The 24,770-nt window shown below is 37.9% G+C and overlaps 1 protein-coding gene across 1 annotated transcript in view; it reads right to left on the reverse strand.

The window, feature by feature from the left end:
* The window catches only part of NWD2 (NACHT and WD repeat domain containing 2), a 61,208-nt gene that overhangs the window by 33,113 nt on the left and 3,325 nt on the right, over positions 1–24,770 (reverse strand). The window contains exon 2 of the mRNA XM_009321399.1: positions 3,084–3,172. Coding sequence (XP_009319674.1) covers positions 3,084–3,172 — 89 coding nt within the window. The remainder of the gene's footprint in view (positions 1–3,083; positions 3,173–24,770) is intronic.

Genomic DNA, 24,770 nt, shown 5'->3' on the forward strand with positions numbered 1-24,770 from the left:
TTCTGTAAATGTGAAGAGGAAATTCTCTGGAGTAGCAGATATTGTAGGGGCTCAGCGGCTGCCTTCTGTGTGTTATAACGTTATAGATTATTTTTATGGGGTAACACAATTTTGGTGCATAGTATCTTAATGTGTTATAATTTTGTCCTGAAAGAGGAAATATTTTAGCCATCAAGCCTCTGAAGACACCAAGAATTTCAAAATGAGGGGCTTATCGGTTATTCTTAATGCTAACTAAAATAAATAGGATTTACAAAATTAAAGAAAAGGAGCAAGAGGACAGCTGTATCTGATGTTGAAGTACATTTTTACTTATACTTGGAAAAACTGTGTGACAAACACCCACTCTAACTTTCAGCGAGGCTGCCAACGTGAGATGACAACCAGTGTTCTGTGCGAGAGCTACTTACACACAGTGGACTGACACTGCTCTAGTTCAGTTCCACACTGGTCACCTAATGGAGACTTTTTGTTCATAATTCAGTGTTTTCTTTTGCTTATTTTAGCTTTTGTCCTACCAATCTTACAGTTTCACAGATTTTTCTAAGGAAATGAGATAATTTTATCTTTATCGCTTCCAAGTGCTTAAAAAAACACTAAAAAATTTCATTCATGCAAAATTCCACTTTCCTTCTAGCATATATCACATGGTGAAAATGATTTGAAACAGTTAATTCTTCCCAAGAAGAAAAAAGTATGCTGCTAATGAACTATGGTTAGTTATCTTCCCAAAATTTTCTATTACAATTATTTTCTTTAACCTCTCTGTCCTCCCCTAAAAAAATATGGTATTTCAGGTACAAAACACTGTGCAGTCTGGAAGTCTTTTTCTCGGCTTACTTGCTTTCTGTCTTCAGCAATAGCTGTTTTTCAGAAATATTTTCTGATTCAATGGAAAAGGAAGTCCATCGAGCAAACAAAATCATAGAGTGCGTGAATATATTCAGTTCTGCTTCCACACACGTGGTGGTTATGTTCCCTAACAGCTCCCACCAACTTGAGGATGCCTGACAGATCTCATGCTTTGCAACAACTGAAACACTTTATCAGTGCAGCCAGATGACTCGGCAGAAGCTGGAGCAATGAATGTACTCAAACGCATTTCATTTGGGTCGCAGTTTATCCGGAAGAGGGCGTCTTCAGGACACCCTATGTTATAGCGCATTTGTGGTAGTCACACGCAAGGTAGTTCTTGTTTTGTCAGTAGAAGATTACGTATCAGGATGAAAAGTTATGTGTTCTGCTCTGTACAGGGAATTGTAAATTTATCCCTGTATCTGAAAAGTACGTAATACTTTCTTGACACCACTGCACTAAAACTGTAGTCTTGATTTTGCATGCTAACCTAAGAAACTCAGTGTATCAGGAATGGAAAAGGCAAAAAGAATGTTTTGATGAAAGTCTACCTCAGAGCCTCCTCCAAAATGCTTTACTACTTTCCCTTGGTAATTTTTTGTACAAGTTTTCCTACTTTGCTTCCACAGAAATGTGATAGCTTTCTAGCTGTTTTCAGAAACGTGTCAGTGGAGCTGTCTCAGACCTGATCTCAATATAAGGATGCTCCTGGTGTTGAAACTATAAAATAAAGTAATTTGCTTCCATGAATATCAACTAGAGTAAACTTAATTAGTCCCCCCCAGAGACTACATTACAATCCATTTGACGAAAGACATGTTTCCTCTCACAAAGAATTCAGTGGATTATGATCTACTTGGAAGAGACATTTCCCTCCTGTCTCCTCAAAGATGACGGAGAAATAAAGAGTTTAGATTTTCCGTTAATATCACGCGATAGTAACAGGAGAAAAATGCTTTATTATTTAAATATCTTTTGCTATTCCTTGCATGTACTACTGCAGCTGGGACTTCCCAATCAGCTGATGAGCTAGGACCTTCAGATGAAATTCTTTTTTAGCCATAATCAAAAATCACTCTGGAATTTACCACCATGCAGATTCAGCAACTCCACTGTGACTCAGGGAATTAAAACCAAATATCCTAATTTAAGAACTTGTTATTTTGATTAAAAACCAGCTGCATGGGCATCAAGAATAATACACTGGGAGGAACAGGATGTTGCATAAAAGGCATTAGCTGTTGCCAAGTAAGCTACACTCTGGAGAGCTGAGTTTTTGGGGTCACTAAGACGGGAGGTTAATACTAGTATGTGAGGAAGGCTTGAGGATGTAGAACCAGAATTTTTGAAAAATTGAACGTTTTTACAGTATCGCATGCTGTATTTGTTTCTCTTAGCAGAAAGCCAGTTCCAGGCCTGCTGACATATATGGGACTTTACTGGACTGTGAATTAGGATATACCTGACTTAAAAGTACCAGTGACTTTAACTGTGATGCCAAACCCATGTGTTTTAAGTCAAATGCAACTGTATTTATTACCGATTGGCTCTTACCGAAGATGTGGATGGGTCTATGTCTTCCATGACACAAAGGAAAACATGAACTGACTGAAGCAATGGGAATTTTACAATTGACATTAACGGAAGCAAATTCCATAGTATATAATCATAATAGAAATGTTCCACATTCAATTCATTTTGGTAATCAGTTTCAATATTCACCTGCATAAATTATTTTCCACATTGCAGTGGAAGACAAACCCGTAGTTAGAGTAGACATAATATAACAATTATGTGAATATACAGATGGTGCTACTTCAATGATGATTACATGAAATTAAAAATAGGTTGCATTAACTTAAGTATGGTTTCTAGAAGTACAACACAGTAATTCAGATGTAACATTATTTCTTCTTAAATACTCTGAATATCTAAAATAGAGGTGGTTTCATTAAGTTTCTAATGTAAAAGTCATCAGTTTGTTGCCTTATTGCTTTTATCACCAATGCAATGTTGCATGGTAAAACCATGTGGTTTTTTCATCTATTCAGAATTTACCTCAAATCTGCCTGTAAAATAATTTAAGTACATAAATTCTGTACAATTAACATATGAAATACATTTTTTGCAATTTTCTATTTTACTAATGATATTTAAAAATGTTATCTGTTCTAAATAGAGTTAATTTCAAGAAAAAGTAATGCAAGATTCAACACATCAAAACCTACCTGAAATTCCAGCCCATAGTTTTCCCTGCAGAATTCTCTCAGCTTAGGATACACATGTTCTCTTAGGGCGCTCCTTTCTGCTATTGTATCTGTGTTGGGGAAAAAGATGTTATTAACAATGTTTTTATGAACTCTGTTCTTTTAGTCAGAGATACAGATTTATCACATTAAAAAGAAACCCCCTCCCCCAATGAAAATCAATTGCTGGGATTTAATCTCCAAACTGTATGTTGTAGAAACATATAAATGTGTTTGTATGTGCAATGTTAGGCTTCATACACATCTTAAAATTGCAGCATATTTCAATATAGCACAGCTGAATTAATTTTTATAATTCAGCAGTCAATTTCTTTATCAGTTTGACTTCTATTTAATTTTCAGGAAGCTGAATTTTACAAATTAGAAACACCATGGAACAAAGAGATATACCAAAGATGAAATAGATCTCTATAATTAGAAATAAGTCAATAACATGGATTAATGACACTGTGTCAAACACTATCACTTTCTTCACCATCTTTAATCTGATAGTATCTTAAAAGGAAGAAAGCTGTTAATGGCATTATTTATGGTATCTTTTGGTCCAGGTGATTCCTGCTATCATACTAAATGCGCAGTTCTGACATCACGTTATTCTCACCATGCAAAATGACGTGTTTTGATAACGAAGTACAATATGGTAATGATGCCAAAATTATTATTAAGTTCTGTCTGTCCAAGTTAATCTGAACACATTTATATAAAACATATCACTCAAGAAACATACTGTAAAATTTGAAGTAAATTTGGTTAGTAATGAAATCTTGCATAGATAATAAATGTTATTATCTCCCAGTAAGACTAAGATATGTGATGGATTTTGCTAGGTCTAGATTGTGACCAGTGTTGATCGAGTTAAGACACAGAGGGATGACACTGTTGCTAAGTTATTTTCAAAAATAAAACACAACTGTTGTAAAGTACTAGATCCGAGCACCAGGTGATGAAAAATAAAACAGCGTTAACTTATGAATGATGGAAAACATCTATTGCAGTTAAAGCAATATTTGTATAACTGCACTGAAACAAAACAATAGGTTAAAACTGATTTAACAATCCCCATATTGTAAACCAGAGATACGTGTTTATCTAACAAAATCTAACAATTTTTGTTTATCAGAGCCCCAGCTGATACATCTAAGTCAGAGGTCTGTTCATAGAATCATGGTCACAGATCTATATTCTTTCTTATTTTGACAATTCTAGGAGAGTGTGAAATCTGTAATTTAATTCATTACACCAAAATCTTAATATCCTTCTTAATATTTAAATATACCTTTGAAATATTAAATAAATGTGTGCTATAATTACCATTTATCTTTATAAACAGAAAACAATCCAGAACACCTCCAGAGAAATTATTTCTTACGAAATCTGCACCAAGGTAAAAAGGCTATACCACAAAGGCTCAAAAGTACAGCCATGAACTTAATCCAATTTATCTGAATTACCACAGTTCTTCCTTCACAAACTTTTGATGGGGAAAAAAGTCAAAGGCGTAGTAGTTTTCATAAAACATCCTCTCTAAGTGCAACGATATTATGCATTTATTATTTCACGTTTTAAAATATACTAACTATGCCAATGTGTTCTGAAGACAAAGAATGGTCCAGAGGCGTTAGTCAAGTCCTTACTCCATTGCAAGCTTTCTATTTGACTGTGGGCAGGCCACTCAAGGCGAGATCCTGTATCTGCAGTGCACAGCTTTTATATATCCAATTTGAACACTGCAAATAAGACAGACCCTGCTCTGGATTACATTCAGAGCAGTGTGGCATCACTCCCTCTCTCCTCATTTCCCTCTTGGGAAGTTACTACCCTCCTCTCCCGGGCACTGAAGAGGCTGCACCAGGAGTGCTGTGCCCAGCTCTGGGCACCCCAAATCAGGAGGACGGGGAGGAAACTGGAGAAGGTACTGAGATGGTCAGGGGCCAAGAGCACATAGCCCACAAGGGGAGATTGAGGGATCTGGGCTTGTTTAGTCTGGCAAAGAGTATAAAGGGGACCTAACCACAGCCTACAACTACTTCTAAGGCACTTAGAAAGATGATGGAGCCAAGCTCTTTGTGGCAGTGTCAGACAGTACAACAAAGGCAACGACAACGTATTACGGCTTGGGAAGTTCAGGTTGGACACTAGGAGAAGCTCCTCTGTCCTTGGAGCTCTTCAAGACTCAACTAGGCAAGTTCATGGTTGACCAAGTTACTGTTGGCAGCTCTTCAAGAGGGAGGTTAGCCCAGATGACCTCCTGAGCCCCCCTTGCAACCAGCAGTGATCCTGTCTCTCAGAAGAACCTGCAGTTTTGGCTTAGCTGTCCAGGCCCCTCGTACAGTGCCTGGGAAGACTTTTGTTACTGCGTGGGCACGTGGCAGCAAAACTGTAGAGTAAAACAGCTGGTGCCAAGGACCCAATATCCATGCCATATGTATTTCAGGAGATTTTACTTTGGATTGGGCTCAACCCCTACAAACATTTGGAGTGCATTAGGTGAGATTCTGGAGTTATTTTCCTGTTTTTCATGCAAAAGGAACCCAGTTCATGCACACCAAGACTGCTCTATGATGTGAGTCAAAGTATAGTAGATAGTGATGATCAAGAGATTCACCTCTGAAATGTACTCCAGATCTGGATGAATACAGATGCATCCTACAGATATTTTGGAATGGAGTGCAAAAACCAATGCTCTCAGCCCAGAGATGCCTGGGTTAGTACATAAGGAATAGAGGGATGGATGAGTTGCTCCCTCCTTAGGATCCACAGTCATTAATTTTCTCTCACACTTTAGTGCCTAAGTCAACCTTTTCTTGCAGAACGTAGTACACAGCTAACAGGCGCATTAGCCAGAGGGTTGCACTGTGCTGACGCAGCGGTATTATTTTGGCTCCAAAGCAACTTTTCTTAGTGCCAGTTTGGAGTCACTGTATTGCACGGTATTGCTGTACCTTGTGATAAAAGCTGCTTGCGTACTTAGCGTAGTTTGAAATACTGCACTTTTTTTTTTTTACCTTCACAGTAACTGAGGCCCTTAGATTAGTCAGTGATAGAAGACAATATACTCTATATTTGCCTTAACACAGGTTAATTTTGGCATGCAAATCTAGGAAAACACAGAGCATATCTTCACAACTGAGTAGAATAAACTGTTGAAAACCAAATTACTACTCAGTTACTGAGCTAAAACAAAATGATTCTTGCCTCTCTAAACTGAAATTAATGATGACTACAGCTTTGTTATTAAGGATGCAACAATTCACCGTTACTGTTTGCAGTTACTTACATAACCAATGTGACAGCGGACAGAACAGTCTTACTAGGGAACTAAAATAGGCTAAGTTGCAGGAACAAAAATAAATTATTGGCAAAAGGCAGAAGTTAAGAGTAAACATGATTAAATGATAAAATACAACAGATAAAACCGTATTCTGCTGCTTCCCATTTATGCCCATAGGACTTACCCTGAAGAACCCCACTGGCTCTAGTTTTAGTACATGGTGCTGTTCCCTGCAGCATAACTTGTAGAGTCTTGTTCAGAAAACGAAACAACACACGGCAAGAGTAGTGCTACCTTTCTAATACCTTATAAATGAAATAGAGATAAAACATTCCTTCAGCTAGAACTGTGTTCTGGAGAAGACACTCGGCATACCCGTCCTGTATTTTTATTCCTACCTGCAAATCTAATGGAATGTGCTTATCTAATTGGAATTTGAGTCTGGTGCTTATATTAATGAATTTTAAGTATTCCTGTGTTTGTAGTAAGTTGTGAAACTTTAAGGAAATAAGAGTACATATAGTTAAGATGAACTACAGTAATTAGTATGGATGGCAGATAAGCTGGTTTAATTAAATAAAATCTAACCTGATTTACAGTGACAGCAAATCTGTGAAGCTGGCAGATCCTAACAACAAAAATGTCACACAGGCAAATTCCACTTTCCAGGCTGCTGCTGCAGATGAACGGATTAACTAAATTACATTCTTCTAGCAGCCAAAATGAGACAGTAGCTGTGAGATGAGCTTTATACACCTCCTAATGTTAATTCTGATACTCTGAAATCCAAATGATAGTCTACAATAAACTGTGGGAATGAAACTACATCTGCAAAAACGTTAAGACAAGACTTAAAAAAGCCCCAGCCCTAAATTCATCTCCAGTATTTAAATCAAACCAAAAACCAACCCTGTCTTGAGCAAGACAGTGACTTGCTGAATGCATCTTTCTTGCAAGTGCTAACTCTTGCAGACGGTTGCCTCCTAAGCCAGTCCATAACCACACCATCCCTACACTTTGAACTGAGAACGCCATTGCAGCCCTCCCTCTCTCCGCGCATCCCCAGTGTAATGCTGACAGAACTGAATTAGCCACATATGCATTTATGGCCTTTCTGCCAAATAATAGGCAATCACTGTTTAAACATGACTGTTTGCATGAGGTGTGATTTCTGAAGTCTTGTAGCTCCGTCAAATCACTGCCAGTTTTCATTAGAGTACTCCAAGGTGCTGCTTCTCAGCGTGAACTATTTCCATGCCAAAGTCTGACCTTCAAATACAAGCTGTTCTGCTATTAGAGTCGCTTATTTTATTTTTAATAGGGAAAGTACATTTTACATTCTTGTGTTAGTAAACAGATGATGTGTATTTACAAACAGTTGCCAAACATTAATCTGTGGGATAAAATACGTCATGGAAAATAGCCTAGTTGAAGAAAATTACAAAACATACAGGCAAGTGAACAGAAAGAGTTAACATGGAAGCACGATGGAAATTGCCCATTTTCAGGCACCAGTTATTCTGCCCTAAGACCAAACAGTTTCTCTTCTTGCTGGTGGTCGTACTGGTCTGAGTTCAGACACAGTGATGGGAATGGCTGTTTCACGCGCGTGGGCTGCAGTCACACGATGACTCTTCTTTAACCAAGGCTTGACGCAGCTGAATAAGGAGGTCGCTCAGCCCTATCCTGTTATCGTGTGTTGCACAGGGGGTGCCTATGTGGGGACAGTGAGCCCCACTCGACCACCCTCAAAGGAGCAGTGCTTTCAAGTTGAGAGTCTGTTCACAGAAACGTAACCCATGAGTAACCTTACGCAAGCACGATGCAAGCTAAGGCCCTCAAGCAGGGGAAAGTCCTAAGCAGGGAGAGTGTTTGTGCTGCCACAGTTTGACTGACAGAGGAACACGGCATTACCCAGCTTGTGGGAGCCAGCAGGAAAATTTTTGACTGACATAACAGGTTGAGGCAGGCAGCTGAACCTGGGAGGACCAAGGCGGAAAAAGAAGAAGAAAAAAGCTGCCCTTGCAGCTGTTCAAGGTACCACAGAAATGAACGTCATACGGGGTGCCAGAGCTGCCTGCAGGTTTCATCTCCAGCCTGTCACCCAGGAAAGAGCATCTCCTTGTATGCACAGAAGAAAATTTCTGTATCACCCCCCTGTGCTTGGTGTTCCCGTGCTTTGCAGTGGGTCAGGGCAGAAGCTTTCTGGGGGTCTTGACCTCACCTCTTTCACAGCCTACTTCTCTGCCAGCTTAGTCTCCTGCACAAATGCACACAGATATGTTTATTATCACATAATGTTGGAGTCTTCTGTGCAACTATGGAGGTCTGAGGCCCTGGATGAGCAGAGAACATCTTCTAATCTAGTCCTGAATGCATATCCACTAAAATACCCAACTATTTGCTTCCTCTAAGTATTCTAAATACTTAGATTTGCTGGATGGGTAGGACAGATTCTTGCCATAGGATTTTTTTAATGCATTGCAATATTAAAAAATGTGGGTATTTTATAACCATTGTCTACTAATTGCAGTAAGAATTTCTGTACTTTAATTATCTAAGGATAAGATGCAAATAAGGTTAAAAATTACTTAGCAGCAATACCAAGTAAGAAAGTGGCTGCCAAACCTCTTAACGCTAGTATGTTCTTGTCACATAAGACTATTCAACTGAATTATTCCTTTTAAACTGCCTTTTTTACTAATAATGCACAATAGCATTGTATATTACCCCTGATACTAAAAGCTTTGAATACCAGTAGGTAACAAATGTCCCTAAATATTATGGAAACCTTGTCTCTGAAAATAATACCGTAATAATAAGTCATTTGCATTTCTATAGTGCTTTTCATCTGAGAATCTCAGAGCACTTTGCAAGCAACGAGTTTGAATCATGTAGCTGGTAAGAGAGGGGAAAATGACTGGAGCTACGTAGTACCCTCGCCTTCCTAGAAAATTAACTCCATAGACTCTGTTGTTATTTCCTTCCCTTGGGGTTTCTGTGAGAAGAAAGCATTAGAATAAGCATCCAAAGCTCCCCAAGCCTCTTTTTAGGGAATGGGAACAGATTGGTCTGGGTCACTTCTTCCAGTGTGGCCCCCCCAAACAACACAGCCAACCTTCAGGTCTCTGCTGGCTCTCTAAGAAGGCAAATGAGAAACTGGACAGACTGAAGGCCATTCATTAATTACACTGAAACTCACAACTGACTGTAACCCTCCAAATAAATTCTGACTAGCAAAATACTGCAACACTACTGTGATCTACACAGCTGCTTGTCCTCGCCCAGCCTGACGGTGGGAGCTCTCTTGTGGGATGTGCAGAAAGTGTGTGCGACTCTGCTGGACTAGGGAGGACCTAGATCGCAGTCCTTCAGCTCAGAGGTTAGCGCTCCAGCCACCAGGATATTGCAGAATAACATTGGTGGCATCTCCCTCTCCTCAACCTTCTCAGTTCTTAAAAAATTAAATACAACAACAGTGGGCTGAGCATTTGAGCCCAAAGGAATGGCCGCTTGGCATGAAAAGCAGAAGAAATAACGGAAAATAACATTAAAATAGTAAGTAATCCTGAAATGTGCCTCTCAATTATGAAGAACTGACAGGATATGACTACAAATTTGTGGTCTGCACCAGAACATTTAAACAAACACATTTTCAAAACAAAAGGCCTAACTATCTGAGGCAGGATTCAAAATGTAGGGCATAATTATAAGCCTAAAACGTCTAGTTGCAGCAATTAGTTCTTCTTTTTTAGCCCAAAATCAATATCCAATTTAAAATGAGGTGTAGTTTAAAAACCTATTTCTCTGAAATGTTCCCTACTGTCATTTCTGTAAGATGACAAATTTAAAACAACACATATAGAATATGTATTTATTATTTTTTTAATTATAATGCTTAGTAGCTGGCCACATTTCACAGTGACATCTTACTTATAAAATACCCTGCATCGTGACTGTTAATATGATTAACCAGTGCCACCTATTGGCTTAACAATAACACCCAGCTGTCCATTTATATACATAAAAAAATGAGGCAACTAGTAAAATCAACGGGGTCACGACCCATGTTAAAATACAGAATTTTGGGGAAATATCAGTATGGAACTGACATGACAGAAGGGAAAAGCAGTTCCTGTATCTAAATACCAAAAGACTTTTGATTATTCACACATGATTGTGTTCCCAATCTAAAACAAATGTTGGTTTCTGAGAGTTCTGAGTTTTATTATGTGTACAATATGCTTACATGAAACAAATTTGGATTCTGATCCAAAGGTTGGTGAAGTTAATGGAACGATCTGTTAATCTCAGCAGATCTTAAATGAAGTTCTACATTTGTGGCATGTATTGAAACCCAGTACCTTTTGATGCCTTACTGCCTTCCACAGACTCTGGATGAAATCCTTCAATCCGTAAATAAATTAATAAATAAAACCCCACTACATACATACTCACTAAATCTAGTGAGTATGGCATGACTGAGGACTCTGAAGCAGAATTTTATCTTATAATGTATCCTCATAACTAACCTCACATTACCCCTTGGGAACACAGAACCCTTACATCTACATGTTCCTAAAAAAAAAAAGAAGAGTTAGGTTGACCTGGAATCCTTTCCCAATCCTGCAAATGGTCCCTAGATTGCAGCTTGGGTGCCTAGGTGTCCTTGCATCCCTCGGCTATGATTTGTGGCAAACACTACAAACGCAAATGCATCTGCATGCAAATACCAATGCACAGTGGGAACTTTAGCGGCACCATGCGTTGAAGGCAGAATCTCTACAGGGGGAGAATTTTGCATTCTGCAAACTGCACAAGTAGAAGAATTCAACAAAATCTAATTCTTTCATTTAATAAAGCAAGCTAGGAAAAGCTCTTGAAAACATGACAATTTACAAACAATTATTGTCATGGAATTAAATGATGTGACAAGAGAAACTGAAGACACAGCACATTTAAAGACTCCAAAATTAAGTCTGAAAATTATCTCTGCAGAACGCCAAAGCTTATTACAACTAAGCACTGGAAAACAGCAAAGCCTGCAAGGACAAGAATTTGCAACTATAATCAAAATCAACGTGAAAGAAAAACTTCTTGTGAAATCTAAAAGAGGACTTCTGAGTGAGCTGTGCAAAAATGCATAACGGAAGACATAAAAAGGGCCAGTGCAGTAACAAGGATACATGCAAAAATCCTACTAATTCATCTAGAGGTGTCAACTCACACTTCAAAAAATTATGGAATTACCTAGAAAGCAGAAAAAAAGCTGTACAACACTGGAAAATGTTTTTAACAATTAAGTTGTATGTAGTGCTGTAGCTTTACTATTTTTTGCTAACATCACTAGACCAAAGAGAAGACAATCAGGGTATGTTACTAAAGCACTTGAGGTAATGAGGCAGGGGCAATCAATAAAGCAATGGGATGTCACAGACATTTTGTCTCCTAACTGAACTGCAGATTCAAGTGCTGCAAGCAAACAAAGTAGTATGTTGTAGGCTTTGAGAACGCATAAAGCAGAGGTGAGCCATAAAAAACTACGAGAAGGCAAGGCTTGTAAAAGCACACACATATTTCACAGTACAGGCCAGCGCAGGCCCATTAAATACACCTTGTTCTGAAGAAATTCCAATAAACACTCCTATGTGACTTTACATCCGGCAGCACTGCAAAGCTATGGAAGAGCTCTGCAAGCACTGCTGGCTCTCCGGTAAAGTTGCCTTTCTCTTCTCTAAACTTTCTATTTAAGTTCACAAGTCACAAGGTTCTAATCCAGGTCGTATTCTTCCTTAAGTATGGTAGAACATGGCCGTGGTTTGGGTCACTACAAAACTGCTGCAGTCAGTCAGGCTGGCTAGAAAAGCACGACTGATAAATGTAGCCTACTGTATGGGCTTCAAGTGAAAGATGTGAAGACTTTTACGGCAGAAGATGAAAAAGTCTTGAACCTGACACCTGTGGGTGTGCAGAAACGCCCAGAGAAGAAGTGAGAGGTGCTGCTTGCTACCAGTGCAGTAAGTCTGCATCAATAAAGTAGGACTTTTCTTTGCAACAGACTTTTTTTTCTTGTTGCTAAATGGAGAGGACTATTAAATAACATCACTGCACAGTCAGGATAGTACTTGGCTGCTGTAGAAACAGTTATCGAAGATGAAGAAACTAAAGGACAATCGCGGCAAAGGAGAGCAGCTGCAAGGCGGCCTTAAGCCCAGAACAACAGGACTACATGAGGGAGGGATGCCAGAAACTCAACCACGCCTTGCCTAAATAAGAGAATCTCAACTGATTTCTTACAGGACTATTTCACAAACAGACAGACAACTTCTACCTAGCTATAACCACCCACTTACAGGCACTGTGGTACAACAGTTTTTAAAACTGAGAATTCCAGGTGGGGTCTGCGCTAAAAGTCGTTGAGCATGACCAAATAGTTCACAAAACTGGCTCGTTTTGATGGATTATGTAACGTCTGAGAGGAAAACAGTGATTGACATGTAAAGGAAGAGTGATTTATCTTACCTCTGTTCTCCCTTACCATTTCCAATTCTAATGATTCATCTAAGCATTATTTTCAGTGAAGATTACATAATCCAGTTGAAAAGGCCATTTTTAATGAATTTTCAAATGTATCTGTTTTTATGAGTAAAATATTTTTGTGATGACTTGATTTTACTATATTTTGTTTTCTCGTTCCAGATTTTATTAATTTCTTCTGCTTGCTAACAGCATTTAGTTGATTATATATTAAGGTAATAATAAACTTGCAGTTTAACAATCTTGAGGAGTTAGTAATTGAAAAAGGACAATACATATTCTAATCACTTACTCCATTTGAGAAGCAGATGTAGTTGAAACAACTGAGTTCAATTTCCCACAAATACATTTCACAAGTGTGATACAGAAAATAACATTTGAAGAACTTCCAGAACTGGCATACCAATTTAATCAACCGGTGCCTGAACTACAGACTGTCTTCCAAATTAGTACTTTCAAATTACTTTTGCCATCTTCCCCAACTCTATGCTCTTATTTTCACAATAATGACACTCAATGAGCTACAACGACCTTTGAAGGAGGATGAAGATCTTCATTATCATGTAGTCTCAACGGCAGTGTAGAAGATGGCTGAAAGTGTGGACTTGAATTCATTTCCGTTTCTTGCACTATCAGACACTGCACTATCAGTGCACTGACACTATCAGTCTTTCTCCATGCCTGTGAAGGTATTTGTCCCTTGGCCACAGAATATCTAACAACATCTGCAAGTCATCTTTTACCTTCTACACCTACATACAGTTAAACACAACCGAATCCACAACTGGGGATCTCATTTCTTTTATTTGAAGCGATTTTGAATTTACATAATGACTATGAGGAGCTGACTGTGGTATTAACACTGGAACACTACACCAGCAATGGGTCAGTAGAATTATATAGCATTATACACGGTCGATGATAGAAAGTATAAAATAGAAAATCCATAATTAAAACAGGTGGAGTATAAGGAGATCATTTGCATTTTTAGCTCTGTTTTCTAAAGAAAGGAAGAATATATGATGATCTGTGTGTCTTCTACATGTCTTCTTTCTCTTTTGAAAAATGTTTTTAACTCATGACTGACATCAAACAAATCTGACAGCATGATATTAATCTCAAATATAATGAGTATCCTATATGAGAATAAATCAGCAGGTAAATGAGAGAAATCCTGTAAATTAGTCTTCTCCTCCCATTCATAAATAAACCATCAAAGGAAACACGAGCTATTAGACACTTCATAAATGCCTTATTTGCAGGAAAGCTTCACCTGCAACAAGCATTCCTCTGCTGGACATACATACATGGTAAAATAATCGTTACGGGAGTTTATTGCTTTATATTATACATGCTTTTCTTAGATGCATAGATCAGCTTCCTGACATGGTAAAAGGATGAAGAGGCAGAAACTAGATTTGAGAAATTTATGAATAATGGCATAGACTACTGAAAGTTACTGAAACTCATTCTAAGCAAGGACATTTTCAGGGAATTTTTTTACCTTTGGTAGTTTCTGTTGACTAATGAGTTTATTTTGTGTCTGTGTATGTTGCAGTAAGCACTACCAGTAGTGCTATGGAAGACATAGCGCAGCAGTATGCTATACAGTCCATTTTCCTATGGATTTTCTTAACTGTTTGGAGACAGCTCATGAAGATCTTGCTAGATTATCTTCTGTCAGGAATGGCACAGGTATGTTTGATCCTGCTTCAGGCAGGAGGACAGATCCGAAGGCCTCAAGAGGTCACTTCCAGCCTCCTGCTCTGTGATTTGTACAACAATAAATAACCGCCTAATGAAATAACTGCCTAAGGTCCCTTGGACCTCTGTTATGGCCACATATTTCTGGTTTAAATGGCATGTCATTGGCACTCACTTTGCTCACCACAGATTGCTTAATTCTTTATGATCCCATGTTGTAAATGACTTGCATTTCAAAGTAAATCATCATACAAACTTTGCTAGTGTCTTGATATGCCAAATTAGGGACCACATACACAGGAATGCTTCAATAACTTGCTTCAAGAGCATTGCATAATTCTTCTCCACATTTAAATGTAATCCAATAAATATATAAGTAAATGAAGACCATTATCAAACAATAATATGATTTTATCATTTTCCTAGCATTTATCAGTAACCACTCCTAAAAAAGAGGATCAACACTTACTGCTCACTGCTCTCAGTATCAGAGCTATCAGAAATATTATGGAGTGGAAAATAGAGAAGAAAAGTAGGCATTTTCTTCAGAACAAATAACTTTGTCTTGCCAGAACAGTACAGACTATGAATCTAGCCACCAGGATTATTATCAAGTAAGAAAATATTTTTCCTCTGATCTCCTTTTCTAGAATTTGTGGGGTCTTTATTAAACAACAGTAGATATGAAAAAATAAAAAGATTAAGTCCTCCATTTTAAGAAAATCACTTATAAAGCAGTCATACATGATTTATGTTATGTTTGATTATGACAGTAAAGCAAGATCCTCTAGATGTGTCATGCTGGCATAGGTAGGTGTGGAAAATTCATGGTAATAAAATAACCCTTAGATTAGAGTCCTGCGTGACACACTGGACTCCTTTAGATTAGACTCCATACCTTAGGCTCCTTAGATTATTGCACGCTGTCATTTCCTTATTTATTTCTTAGTATGGTTCCATTTTAATAACCCCATGGAAATAAGGACATTCAGATAACTAAGTCTTCATCGTCAACCACTTTCTACATACAGATAGACAAAAAGGGATCATTACAATGATGGTTTTGGATAAAGTTACTCTTTTAGGGAGATCTGCTTTTAGGTACCCCTACTCCACAGATATTTCCACTTTTGTTTTTTGAGATCTCTCCTTTGGCTGAATATGCATGATCTTGTTTATACAAAATTCCCACTAAAGTTAGTAGGATCAGGCATTTCACTGGGCAATAATCTATCTCAAGACTTGGAAAGGTTGTTACAAGTACCAAGACCATTGACTAATTAGTAAAGCAACTAGACAAATTCATGGAAGCAAAGGACCGCACAGATTATTAAACACAAAGATATAATCTTTATCCTTTTGTCCCTGTTGTGATGTCTTATTCTTTTGTCATGCATCTGAAACTGCCAGGGTCACAGAAGGAGTTAGACCCAGGGCTCCTTTGGTCTAACTCACTATGTCTGATCTTACTGCATTTGCTTCTCGTTTATCTTATATATAATAGCTGATGTGCATAACTCTACAAATATGGGTAACTCTTGTCATCTAAAAGTATTAAACCCACATGGGTATTCAATGGTTCTCAATCATTTAAAAGTAATCTTAATCTAATAAAATCCAGTCAGTGAGGTCGCTTGTGAATAAACATTGAGTGTAAGCTCAGGCGGTGTCAGGGATTCTGTTATAAACACTCTAAAGTGCCAGTTATTTCTTCCTACATTGCATGGTCAGGCATCAATCTTGTACAACACAAATAAACAACACTAACTAACGGATAATATATATTGAAACCACTATGCTAAAAAGGGTTTTTGAAGGGTTTGCACAAGCCATTTATTTTGCCAATGATTTTTAACTTTGAACTTCTATATGCTTCTGAATGTCTATTTTGTACTTCTATGAAGTGCTGTAGCTTGTAAGAAATGCAAATGCTCTTTAGTAATACGAACACGTCAAAGCGTCTAGGCTTCAGAAATGCCCGCCAATAGCAAACACTTCAGTTGGGGAGCTCTCTGAAACTAAGGCTGTCCAGATAGACAGCCTTAGTCATTAATTCTCATTTCATCTTAATGTTTTGTAAAACGTTACTAATTAGAGACTCTAAATAATAATTTTACAAATAACATTGCTATGTATCATACATACACTATAATAACTACATGTCTCAATACCTGATTCAGATAACAGAGAGTTGGAGGACAAAGCTGGAGATTTATAAAGCATAGGTGAGACTGCGAAGGTACTCAATTGCTAGTAGAGTGATATGGACTCTATTAAAAAACATTTTCCAGTGTTTGATCATACCAAAGACACGTTACCATACCGAAGACTGTGCCACCCCAAGCAAATGCTACAAGCAGGTTGTACAAGACTATTTTTCAGGCTCTGACAATTTGAAATCTGATCTGTTCAGCTATTTGATCAGTCCCAAAGACTGATACTTAGCAACAGCATGACTCTGGAATAAGCCCAGTGTGGAAGTCCTGCCATTTGCTAGTCTTTCCAGCTTCTGGCACCAAGTGTATTTTGAACAGCCTGAAACATCTAGTCTGTAAAGATGACTTTTTTTCTCTAGATCCAGATTCTGTACAATAATGACTGTAGTTGGTCAGGCATAAGGTCTGTCCAGCACAGCATCTTGTCTCCGACAATGGGCATTAGCAGATGCTTACAGAGGGAGTCTAAGACCAGGTCAAAGAGGCATTACAGGCATGTAATTATGGTGGTGATGGGGTCGCTTACAAGAGTTGCATGTGGTACGTCTCCTCCTTGCCTGACACAGCAGCATGCACATGGTACTCTGCACTGACTCAGGGCTCCCTCCTCTTTACCTTGCTACACTCCCTGCTTTCAGCTACCTGTGATTTAGCCCTACTCCCCTTTTGACTAAAGATTTTGGAAGTAAAAACCTCTCTCTGATACAAAACCTAAATTACTAAGAGTAGCATCAGGCCAGTGGAGTTATTTTAGAGTTGCACGGGCACAACCATGATTAAATTGGGTTCTCTAATTCTATCTATTATTATCCTTCTTTAATTAAAATTCCGGTAAGGGGATAAAGCAGTTGTCTTGAACAGCACTGCCTATATTAAAAACTGCCAGATTTCTCTGTATTCCATACACATGACTATCTATGACTACATTATATCTACTACCTTCAATATATTAAAACCTTAAATTACTGGTAGCTAAATATTACTAATGTATTATTATTGCAGCCTGAAAGGATATCTTATCACAAAATACTCTTTCAGCAGATGAAAATTCGAAGAAATTTCATTTGTTTCAGATGAAAAAAATTGCTGCTCAGGCACTGCCCTCATATCTTGTATTAGAAGTTCAGTAACTCCTTGATCTAAAGTTTTCTTTCCGTAATAAATATTTAAAAATTCTCCAAACAAAACTTGAAGTCTAATGTAGGATTTTCTCCTGTGTGTTTACACATCTGTGAACACATGCATACACCTACGTAGTAACGTACGTAAGTTTCTTAAAAGGAGTTATTTCACTGCATAAGCTTAGAGATAGGATGCCAAATTATGTACCCTTTGTACTACACTGTCCTTACGTGACTACAGAAATCCCACCACAGAATACACGTGGTGTCCTTGAAATGCAGCCTCGGAAATCCTTGTTAGTTTGCTGCACAGCAGACTGTTGCTCAGCTGAGAGGTCATCCCACTGCCCTTGATCAGGCAGGAAAGAAGCTTCCCCGTGTTGATGGGGGAAGGCACTGTAACACTGCCTGCACGGTGCTGCCTCTCATTTCAAGCTAGGTCTCATACCTTGCTCAGGGAACGATTCACAATAAGGACTCGATTCAATACTGCTGCTGTCCATCATCTAACATACTATTTGAGAAATTAATATTACATGGAATTTGCACAAGTGTTTCATTGTCCCTCACTGTACTTAGAAACTGTGTCAAAGGTACAGGGGCCGCAAGCTCCTCTTTGTCTGTCATTGAAAGGATGACCACTTTGCACAAGAAGGAGGCACGCTCCAGTGTCCTACGCACATCTCGACTGCTTTGTATTTCTAGTTTAATAAAAAGATGCGTGCATCTAGATGCATGTATATAGACACAAACTACAATATATGGAACCAATCTAGCATGCAAATACATCTGAAGAAATAAAGCAATATTTGCAAAGTTAGAAAGAAAGAAAGAAAAGAAATTGTAGGTTCTGCTCTGTTTTAATATGATTTCTTCAAGGCTAAGAAAAACACTCATAAAACCTAAGCTGGAGATGCACACAATCCTGAACGTTTACAAGTTTACTTGTGGATAAAGTCTAAACTCCTCTGTAAAGCTTTTACTTTTACAATAGCATTTAACAAAACCTAGGCTGTTCTTCTAGTAATGCTAGAATTACAACCTTGAGTGATGCCCTTTCAACATAAATACCCAGTTCTCACAAGGGGTCCTAACAGCAAGTTTGAAAATTGTCTATGATAGTGTGGCTTGAGTTTTATACATCCATTTATACCATTTTCTACAGTTTATACTATTTTATGTAATTTGTGTATATGTGTGCATCTGTGTGTATACACACTATAGACACATATACAAAAATTATAGAAAAATACAATTTTAATAATTTTTTTAAATTAAAAAAGAATGGTTAAAAATTTTAAGTGCTGTTTTTAAGTAGACGGGGTAAATATACAATCGAAACTTTTGGAGCTGACAATTCCAGATGCTGCTTAGCAGGAAGGTGACTGGGTTTCAGGTAATTTTGCTTATTTCTAAATATCAAGAAGAAAGAACAAAAACAACAAACTAAACAGCTTGCTGTTTTACTAACACCCCCCCCCCCTTGATCTTAGCCTTGTTCCCCAAATGCACATCCTACCTTTTGAGTATGTGAATGAAAAATTTTGCTGAAAATTAAATAAAAGTTCTCAATGTTTCCACTTGCATATTTGGTACATTTAGAGCAAATCCTTAGCCCAGTCCCCAAGCTACATACACAAAGACCCCGCAAAAAGAACAGGGGGACATGAAGAGCAGTTCTTTTCATACAGTTTATCAACGGTTTCTCAAGTTTATCTGTCCGGCAGAATAAACTTCAATCCAATTCAGTCTCCATCCTAGCCCAAAACGATCACTTCCTCTAACAGGAACAAAGGCTTGAGGATCTGTTCAGCTAAAAATCATCTCATACTGGTTCTACTTGAGATCTACCGGCCCTGCTTTGCAAAAAAAATTAAAGCCTACATGAGACTTGGTCATACAGTCTCAAGGAGAGTCAGATCTTGCTTTCTGCTCAACCACACCAACAATGGAGTTGTTCTGTGGCACAAGAGGAAAGAGAGAAAACTTCACATAGAGGCAGAAATATGGAAAATGACAGGCTTCTTTCCAACCTAGTGAACTGTAGGTATCTCTGACCTCTGGGCCTCCTGAAATAAGACATTTCAAATCAAGGCCCATACCAAACCCAGGTACTTCAACCATGTTGCTCTCCCAAACTCTGAGATACTCAACTTTATCTCTAAAACTATTGAACAACTTTTTTTTTCTCAAGTGTAGCTTGGTTTGTAGTTCTTAAACACTACAGTGATGTGCGTCACATGAAACCATAAATAGGTACAAAGTTAGGTAACCAGAACTAACACTTAGCATAAAAAAAGTTCTGGAGTTATTTGTCTCCACATCTCCGCAACACCTCCCTTGCAATTTCATACACTTGAACATCTGTGTTTTCCTTTAGCTAAGGAATAAATTCCACCCAGATTATATAAAATTGTCTTTATAAAAAGATCTTCATGCAATGTATCCAAGTAGGGACACCATGCGGCATTTTGGGGTTGGCCAAAATCAACCATCGTTAACAAAGTGTTATTCTGGCTTTTGAGTATTTTTCCACATTAACATTTCCACAGTTACATTTTTCTTAAGAGAAACAACATTTCAGGTAAAAATAATATAATACACCTGGAATATGCTAAGAATGAAAAGTTATACCTTTCTCTTATCACATATGGCAATAACTTTGCAATTAAAGCAATCATAATTCTTCATCTGTTATGAGTTATTCACCCTCATGTTCAATAGTACTAAACTAGAAACGCACATAACTTTTTTTTTCTTTCAGATGTACATCAGCATGCATAAAAACACATTTAATTCCTGCAAAGCAGCCTACAACAATAGGTCCAAACAAAAACATTAGTAAGACCCATTTCTGCCATCATTATTTATAGGAATAATCCTTATCTAGTCAATAAAACTAACTGCAGGTGAGATTTTTACTTTATGTATCATGAGAAAATACGTAAATCGGGCACCAAACATTTGTGCTTTATTAGAATCGAGTGTTTTTCAAATTAATAAAATGTTCTGGATGATGCATGTCAATGGAAACTAAACTAAGTTGAACAACTGTATAATAACTCAAGAAAACTCAAACTCATTCAATAGTGTAAGACAAGGAAATCTCACCCAGGCAGTCTATGGGGAAGCTGGTGAAGTTCTAACTCTACAGGTTAGTTTTATACCATGCTTGTACAACGGAGGCATTAAAGTGGTGGTAGTATCAGTAGTGTCTTCTATTAGAGCAAGATCTTCATTTTACATTTCTACATGTATACATAGGACTTCATACTTAAGATTGTTAATCATGGCAAAACTAGTATTAGTTAGGTTTTTTATAAGTAGTTGGTTTTATAGTTTTAAAACGTGGGTACTTGAGGCACAGAAACCACGAGGAACGTAGCTTTTCTACATTAAAAAGGGCTGCTGAAACAAAGCTTGTTCATGATCTCATCACAATTGTTTCGTTTGTACAACACAAATGTTTTGAATGGCTAAAAAATGGCTAAAAAGTATTAACTGTCAAGATCCAGTAAAAAGCAATCCTGTGTTGGAACTTAGGAGGTGTGCAGAGGTGCTGCACAGAGGCGAGCGAGCAGTATGCAGCTGATACAATGGATGGAAAAGGGAGCATCCTTACCATGTGAAATGCAACCCTGTTTACACTTTGAGAGAAGACTGGCTAACCGCACCTATGTCAGGACACACTCAGATGCTATATAAAGGTATTATCATCCTGTCTTCAATGGAACCACCTGTGTGTAGGATTTGGCTTTATACATCTCTCTTCACTGCATTCATCTCTGCTAAATTACAGACATGAAAGGCACCTTCACAACCAAAACTTAAAGAGCTCAGAGTAAAAAATTATTGATGTCTTAACTAATCAAAGCAATAACAAGACCTTATGTCAAACTAGCAAAGGGCTAACTTCCCCACTTTCAGAAGAGCCAAGAGAATTTAAAAGTATCAGAGTTTTGACTGTATGTTCCAATTCACAGGATTTCGTTTTCAAGACAAATTCCTAACTCCGGTTAAGGCATCGGTTTCAACCAGGGCTTGTAATACTTACTGCCCTATGTCACCACATAATTTCTTGAGATAGCAAACTTTGCAACTCAAATAATTTTCTGCTTGACGTAGTGACGAGAATCACTGGAATGTTCTGAACCTATACAGGGCTGATGCCACAGCTCCATGTAACGGGACCGTATGGCAGTTTATACCTGACGTATTTAGTAAGAACTGTATGTTGATGGAAGGCATCTGTACAGGCACTCCTGCGTAGCGCAGAAACTGTCACTAACCGATTGCTGTTACAGTCCACAGATTTCTACATGTAACAGTAAAAGCACTTATTACAATCAGGCAAATATAACTTACTTTCCTTATCCCTTTGAAGCAATAAAAATATCTTGAAAACCAATAAATTATTTAAAGCAAAATCTTCAACCTCTCTTGGCCAAAATACATGTTTAAAATATGTCTGATTGCTTATATCTACTGAAATGAGAAAACAGACTTATTTATATTCAAATAATAAAGCAACTTCAATGTTTCTAAAGATCTTCATATCTTCAGTGATATGAACACTGATTAATTGATATCAACAATTTGAACAAGATAATACTGTTAACTATCAGGGGAAAATACCGTTTCACTTATGTACAAAATTTCCTCTAGAAAACAAGAGACTGTAAAATGAAGCAATTTTGTTCCTATTACCCATGCTCACTGTCGCCACTTATTGTTCTTTTTAGGGATTTCTGTTTAAGAAATTTTACAAATAATCATTTTCCTAGTTGCATAATAAAACCGTAATATGTTTCAGTCATACTAAAGTATGTTCGTAAAGAACAGACCAAACACTGCAGAGTCCTCCAACATACACTTCTTAAATTCATATAATTAAAAAAAAATACTTTTAAAACGGTACACTTCAAGTTGTAGATAAAGTTTTCTTGTGACTGCTAGCAGGATTAATCCCTAAGCTTCTCGGGCACCACAGTTCTGATACGCACAGAGCACAGCCAGGGGGTATTCACTTCTACCACTGGGAGTCTGGGGACTCACAGCCCCTTTCAGGAATGCTCAGCACCAAGCACGGGTATAAAGTGTATTGATACGCTGAAAATCAACAAGAAAGGCCTTGGTCATGCAAAGATACATTGTGGTTTGGGGCTTAAATATGCTAAATAGTTGACTAAGTCGGAAGAGTTTAACCTTTCTTTCCAGAACCTCTTGCATTGTGAACTCTTCTAGGTATTTTGCAAACAGCATTTTTATTTCTAAGTACTTTACTAGATGATATCTAAATCCCATTGCAGGCTACTTTTTCTTATTTATACACATATTCTTTTTTTAAGGTCACATGCAGTTAGTAATATTTCTGTGTCAATGATATCACTGATAAATTGTTTCTTATCATTTAGATTCCCTAAATGTTCATGTAAGTGCCTCATGTTGGCAATCAAAATCTGTAATCACTCTGAAATTTCTGTCTCATACTATCATTTCTGAAAGCAGGAGCAATGTTGCAGATAAAATTTTGGACATGAGAAGTGTTAATCATTGCGATCATATGATCCTACAAAGAAGCTAATATAAATAATCCTAAACTGACCAGATTATTTTCTTCCTCTTGGTGTTTTTTTTAAAGCTGATATTTTGAAATAACAATGCAAGGGTAAAATCCTGCAAATGGATATATCTGGCTTCAAAACCCAACTTTTAGAATGAGTTTAGTGGTTGGTTTTTTTTTTAATTTTAGCAAATATCTAGCTAACATACCAAGCTGTCCTGATGATAAATGCCATTCACGTCAAATACGGAGGCATCAGTAGCTCCACAGTTAAGGCGATGCTGGCAGAAATCCATTTCTAATGAGTAACGTATCTTCTAAAAATCCACACCGATTTTCCTTCAGAGCCACATAAACATTTTTTTGATCATCGCTATTTATATGTCTTTGCTTATACTGCAACAATAAACTGCAAGCATTTTCATGCCCTCCTTAAAGGCTGGCATCTTTTCAAACAAACAGGGATGTTGGATGTGAGAGCTGAGAGTTTCCTTGTGTCGAGAGCGACTCGGAAGACCTGGAGGTGTGGGAATTCTTCAAGGCAGCGCTATGCCCACTTTTTTGCTTGTGAGCGCCATTTCTCATACTCACCTAAGTATTGGTGCCAAGACAATTTTCACTTCAAAATTCAAACTATTTTGTCATTGCAGGCATGATTTTCAGATCTCTGATGTTTGCATAAAAGGTGACAGTATTGTTGAATTGGAAGTGTTGGGGGGGAAGGTGGTGGGTGGTGGTGTGAGAGAGGATTGTGAATACAGGGGGCTTATTTTTACAGAAAAGAAATGTCATAGGTGTGAACGCTTGATTTATTATTCTCGTGCTTCAAGTGGGAATATGCTTCAGCAACTTAAATCTTACGAGTGGGAATGACACCTCCTGAATGTATGCAAATTCCTCACATCAAAGAGTAATTTTAAAAATAGGCTTTAAGTAGCAGGATGCCTAATTAGTTCGGATACCGAGTATGCGACCCCGACTTTATTAAGCTAAAATTGCAGGTTTCAGTGCATGCTCCCTTGGAAGCAGAGTATGACCGGGATCAAAGGATCGCATTTGCTGTAGCCTCAGCCGACGGAGACCTGCTTTCACTGTGCTACGAAACCAATCGGAAACTCTATTAAACCAGCCTCCCCAGGAGAGCTCCACAAACCATCCCCCCGGAAAAGCTTCCCCTTCGCTAGAAGGCAACCCGTTTCCATGTCCGAGACCCCCGCGTACCCTGTGCCCCGCTGC

Source organism: Pygoscelis adeliae, unplaced genomic scaffold, assembly GCF_000699105.1.
Source record: "Pygoscelis adeliae isolate BGI_AS28 unplaced genomic scaffold, ASM69910v1 Scaffold133, whole genome shotgun sequence".
Classification (NCBI taxonomy): domain Eukaryota; kingdom Metazoa; phylum Chordata; class Aves; order Sphenisciformes; family Spheniscidae; genus Pygoscelis; species Pygoscelis adeliae.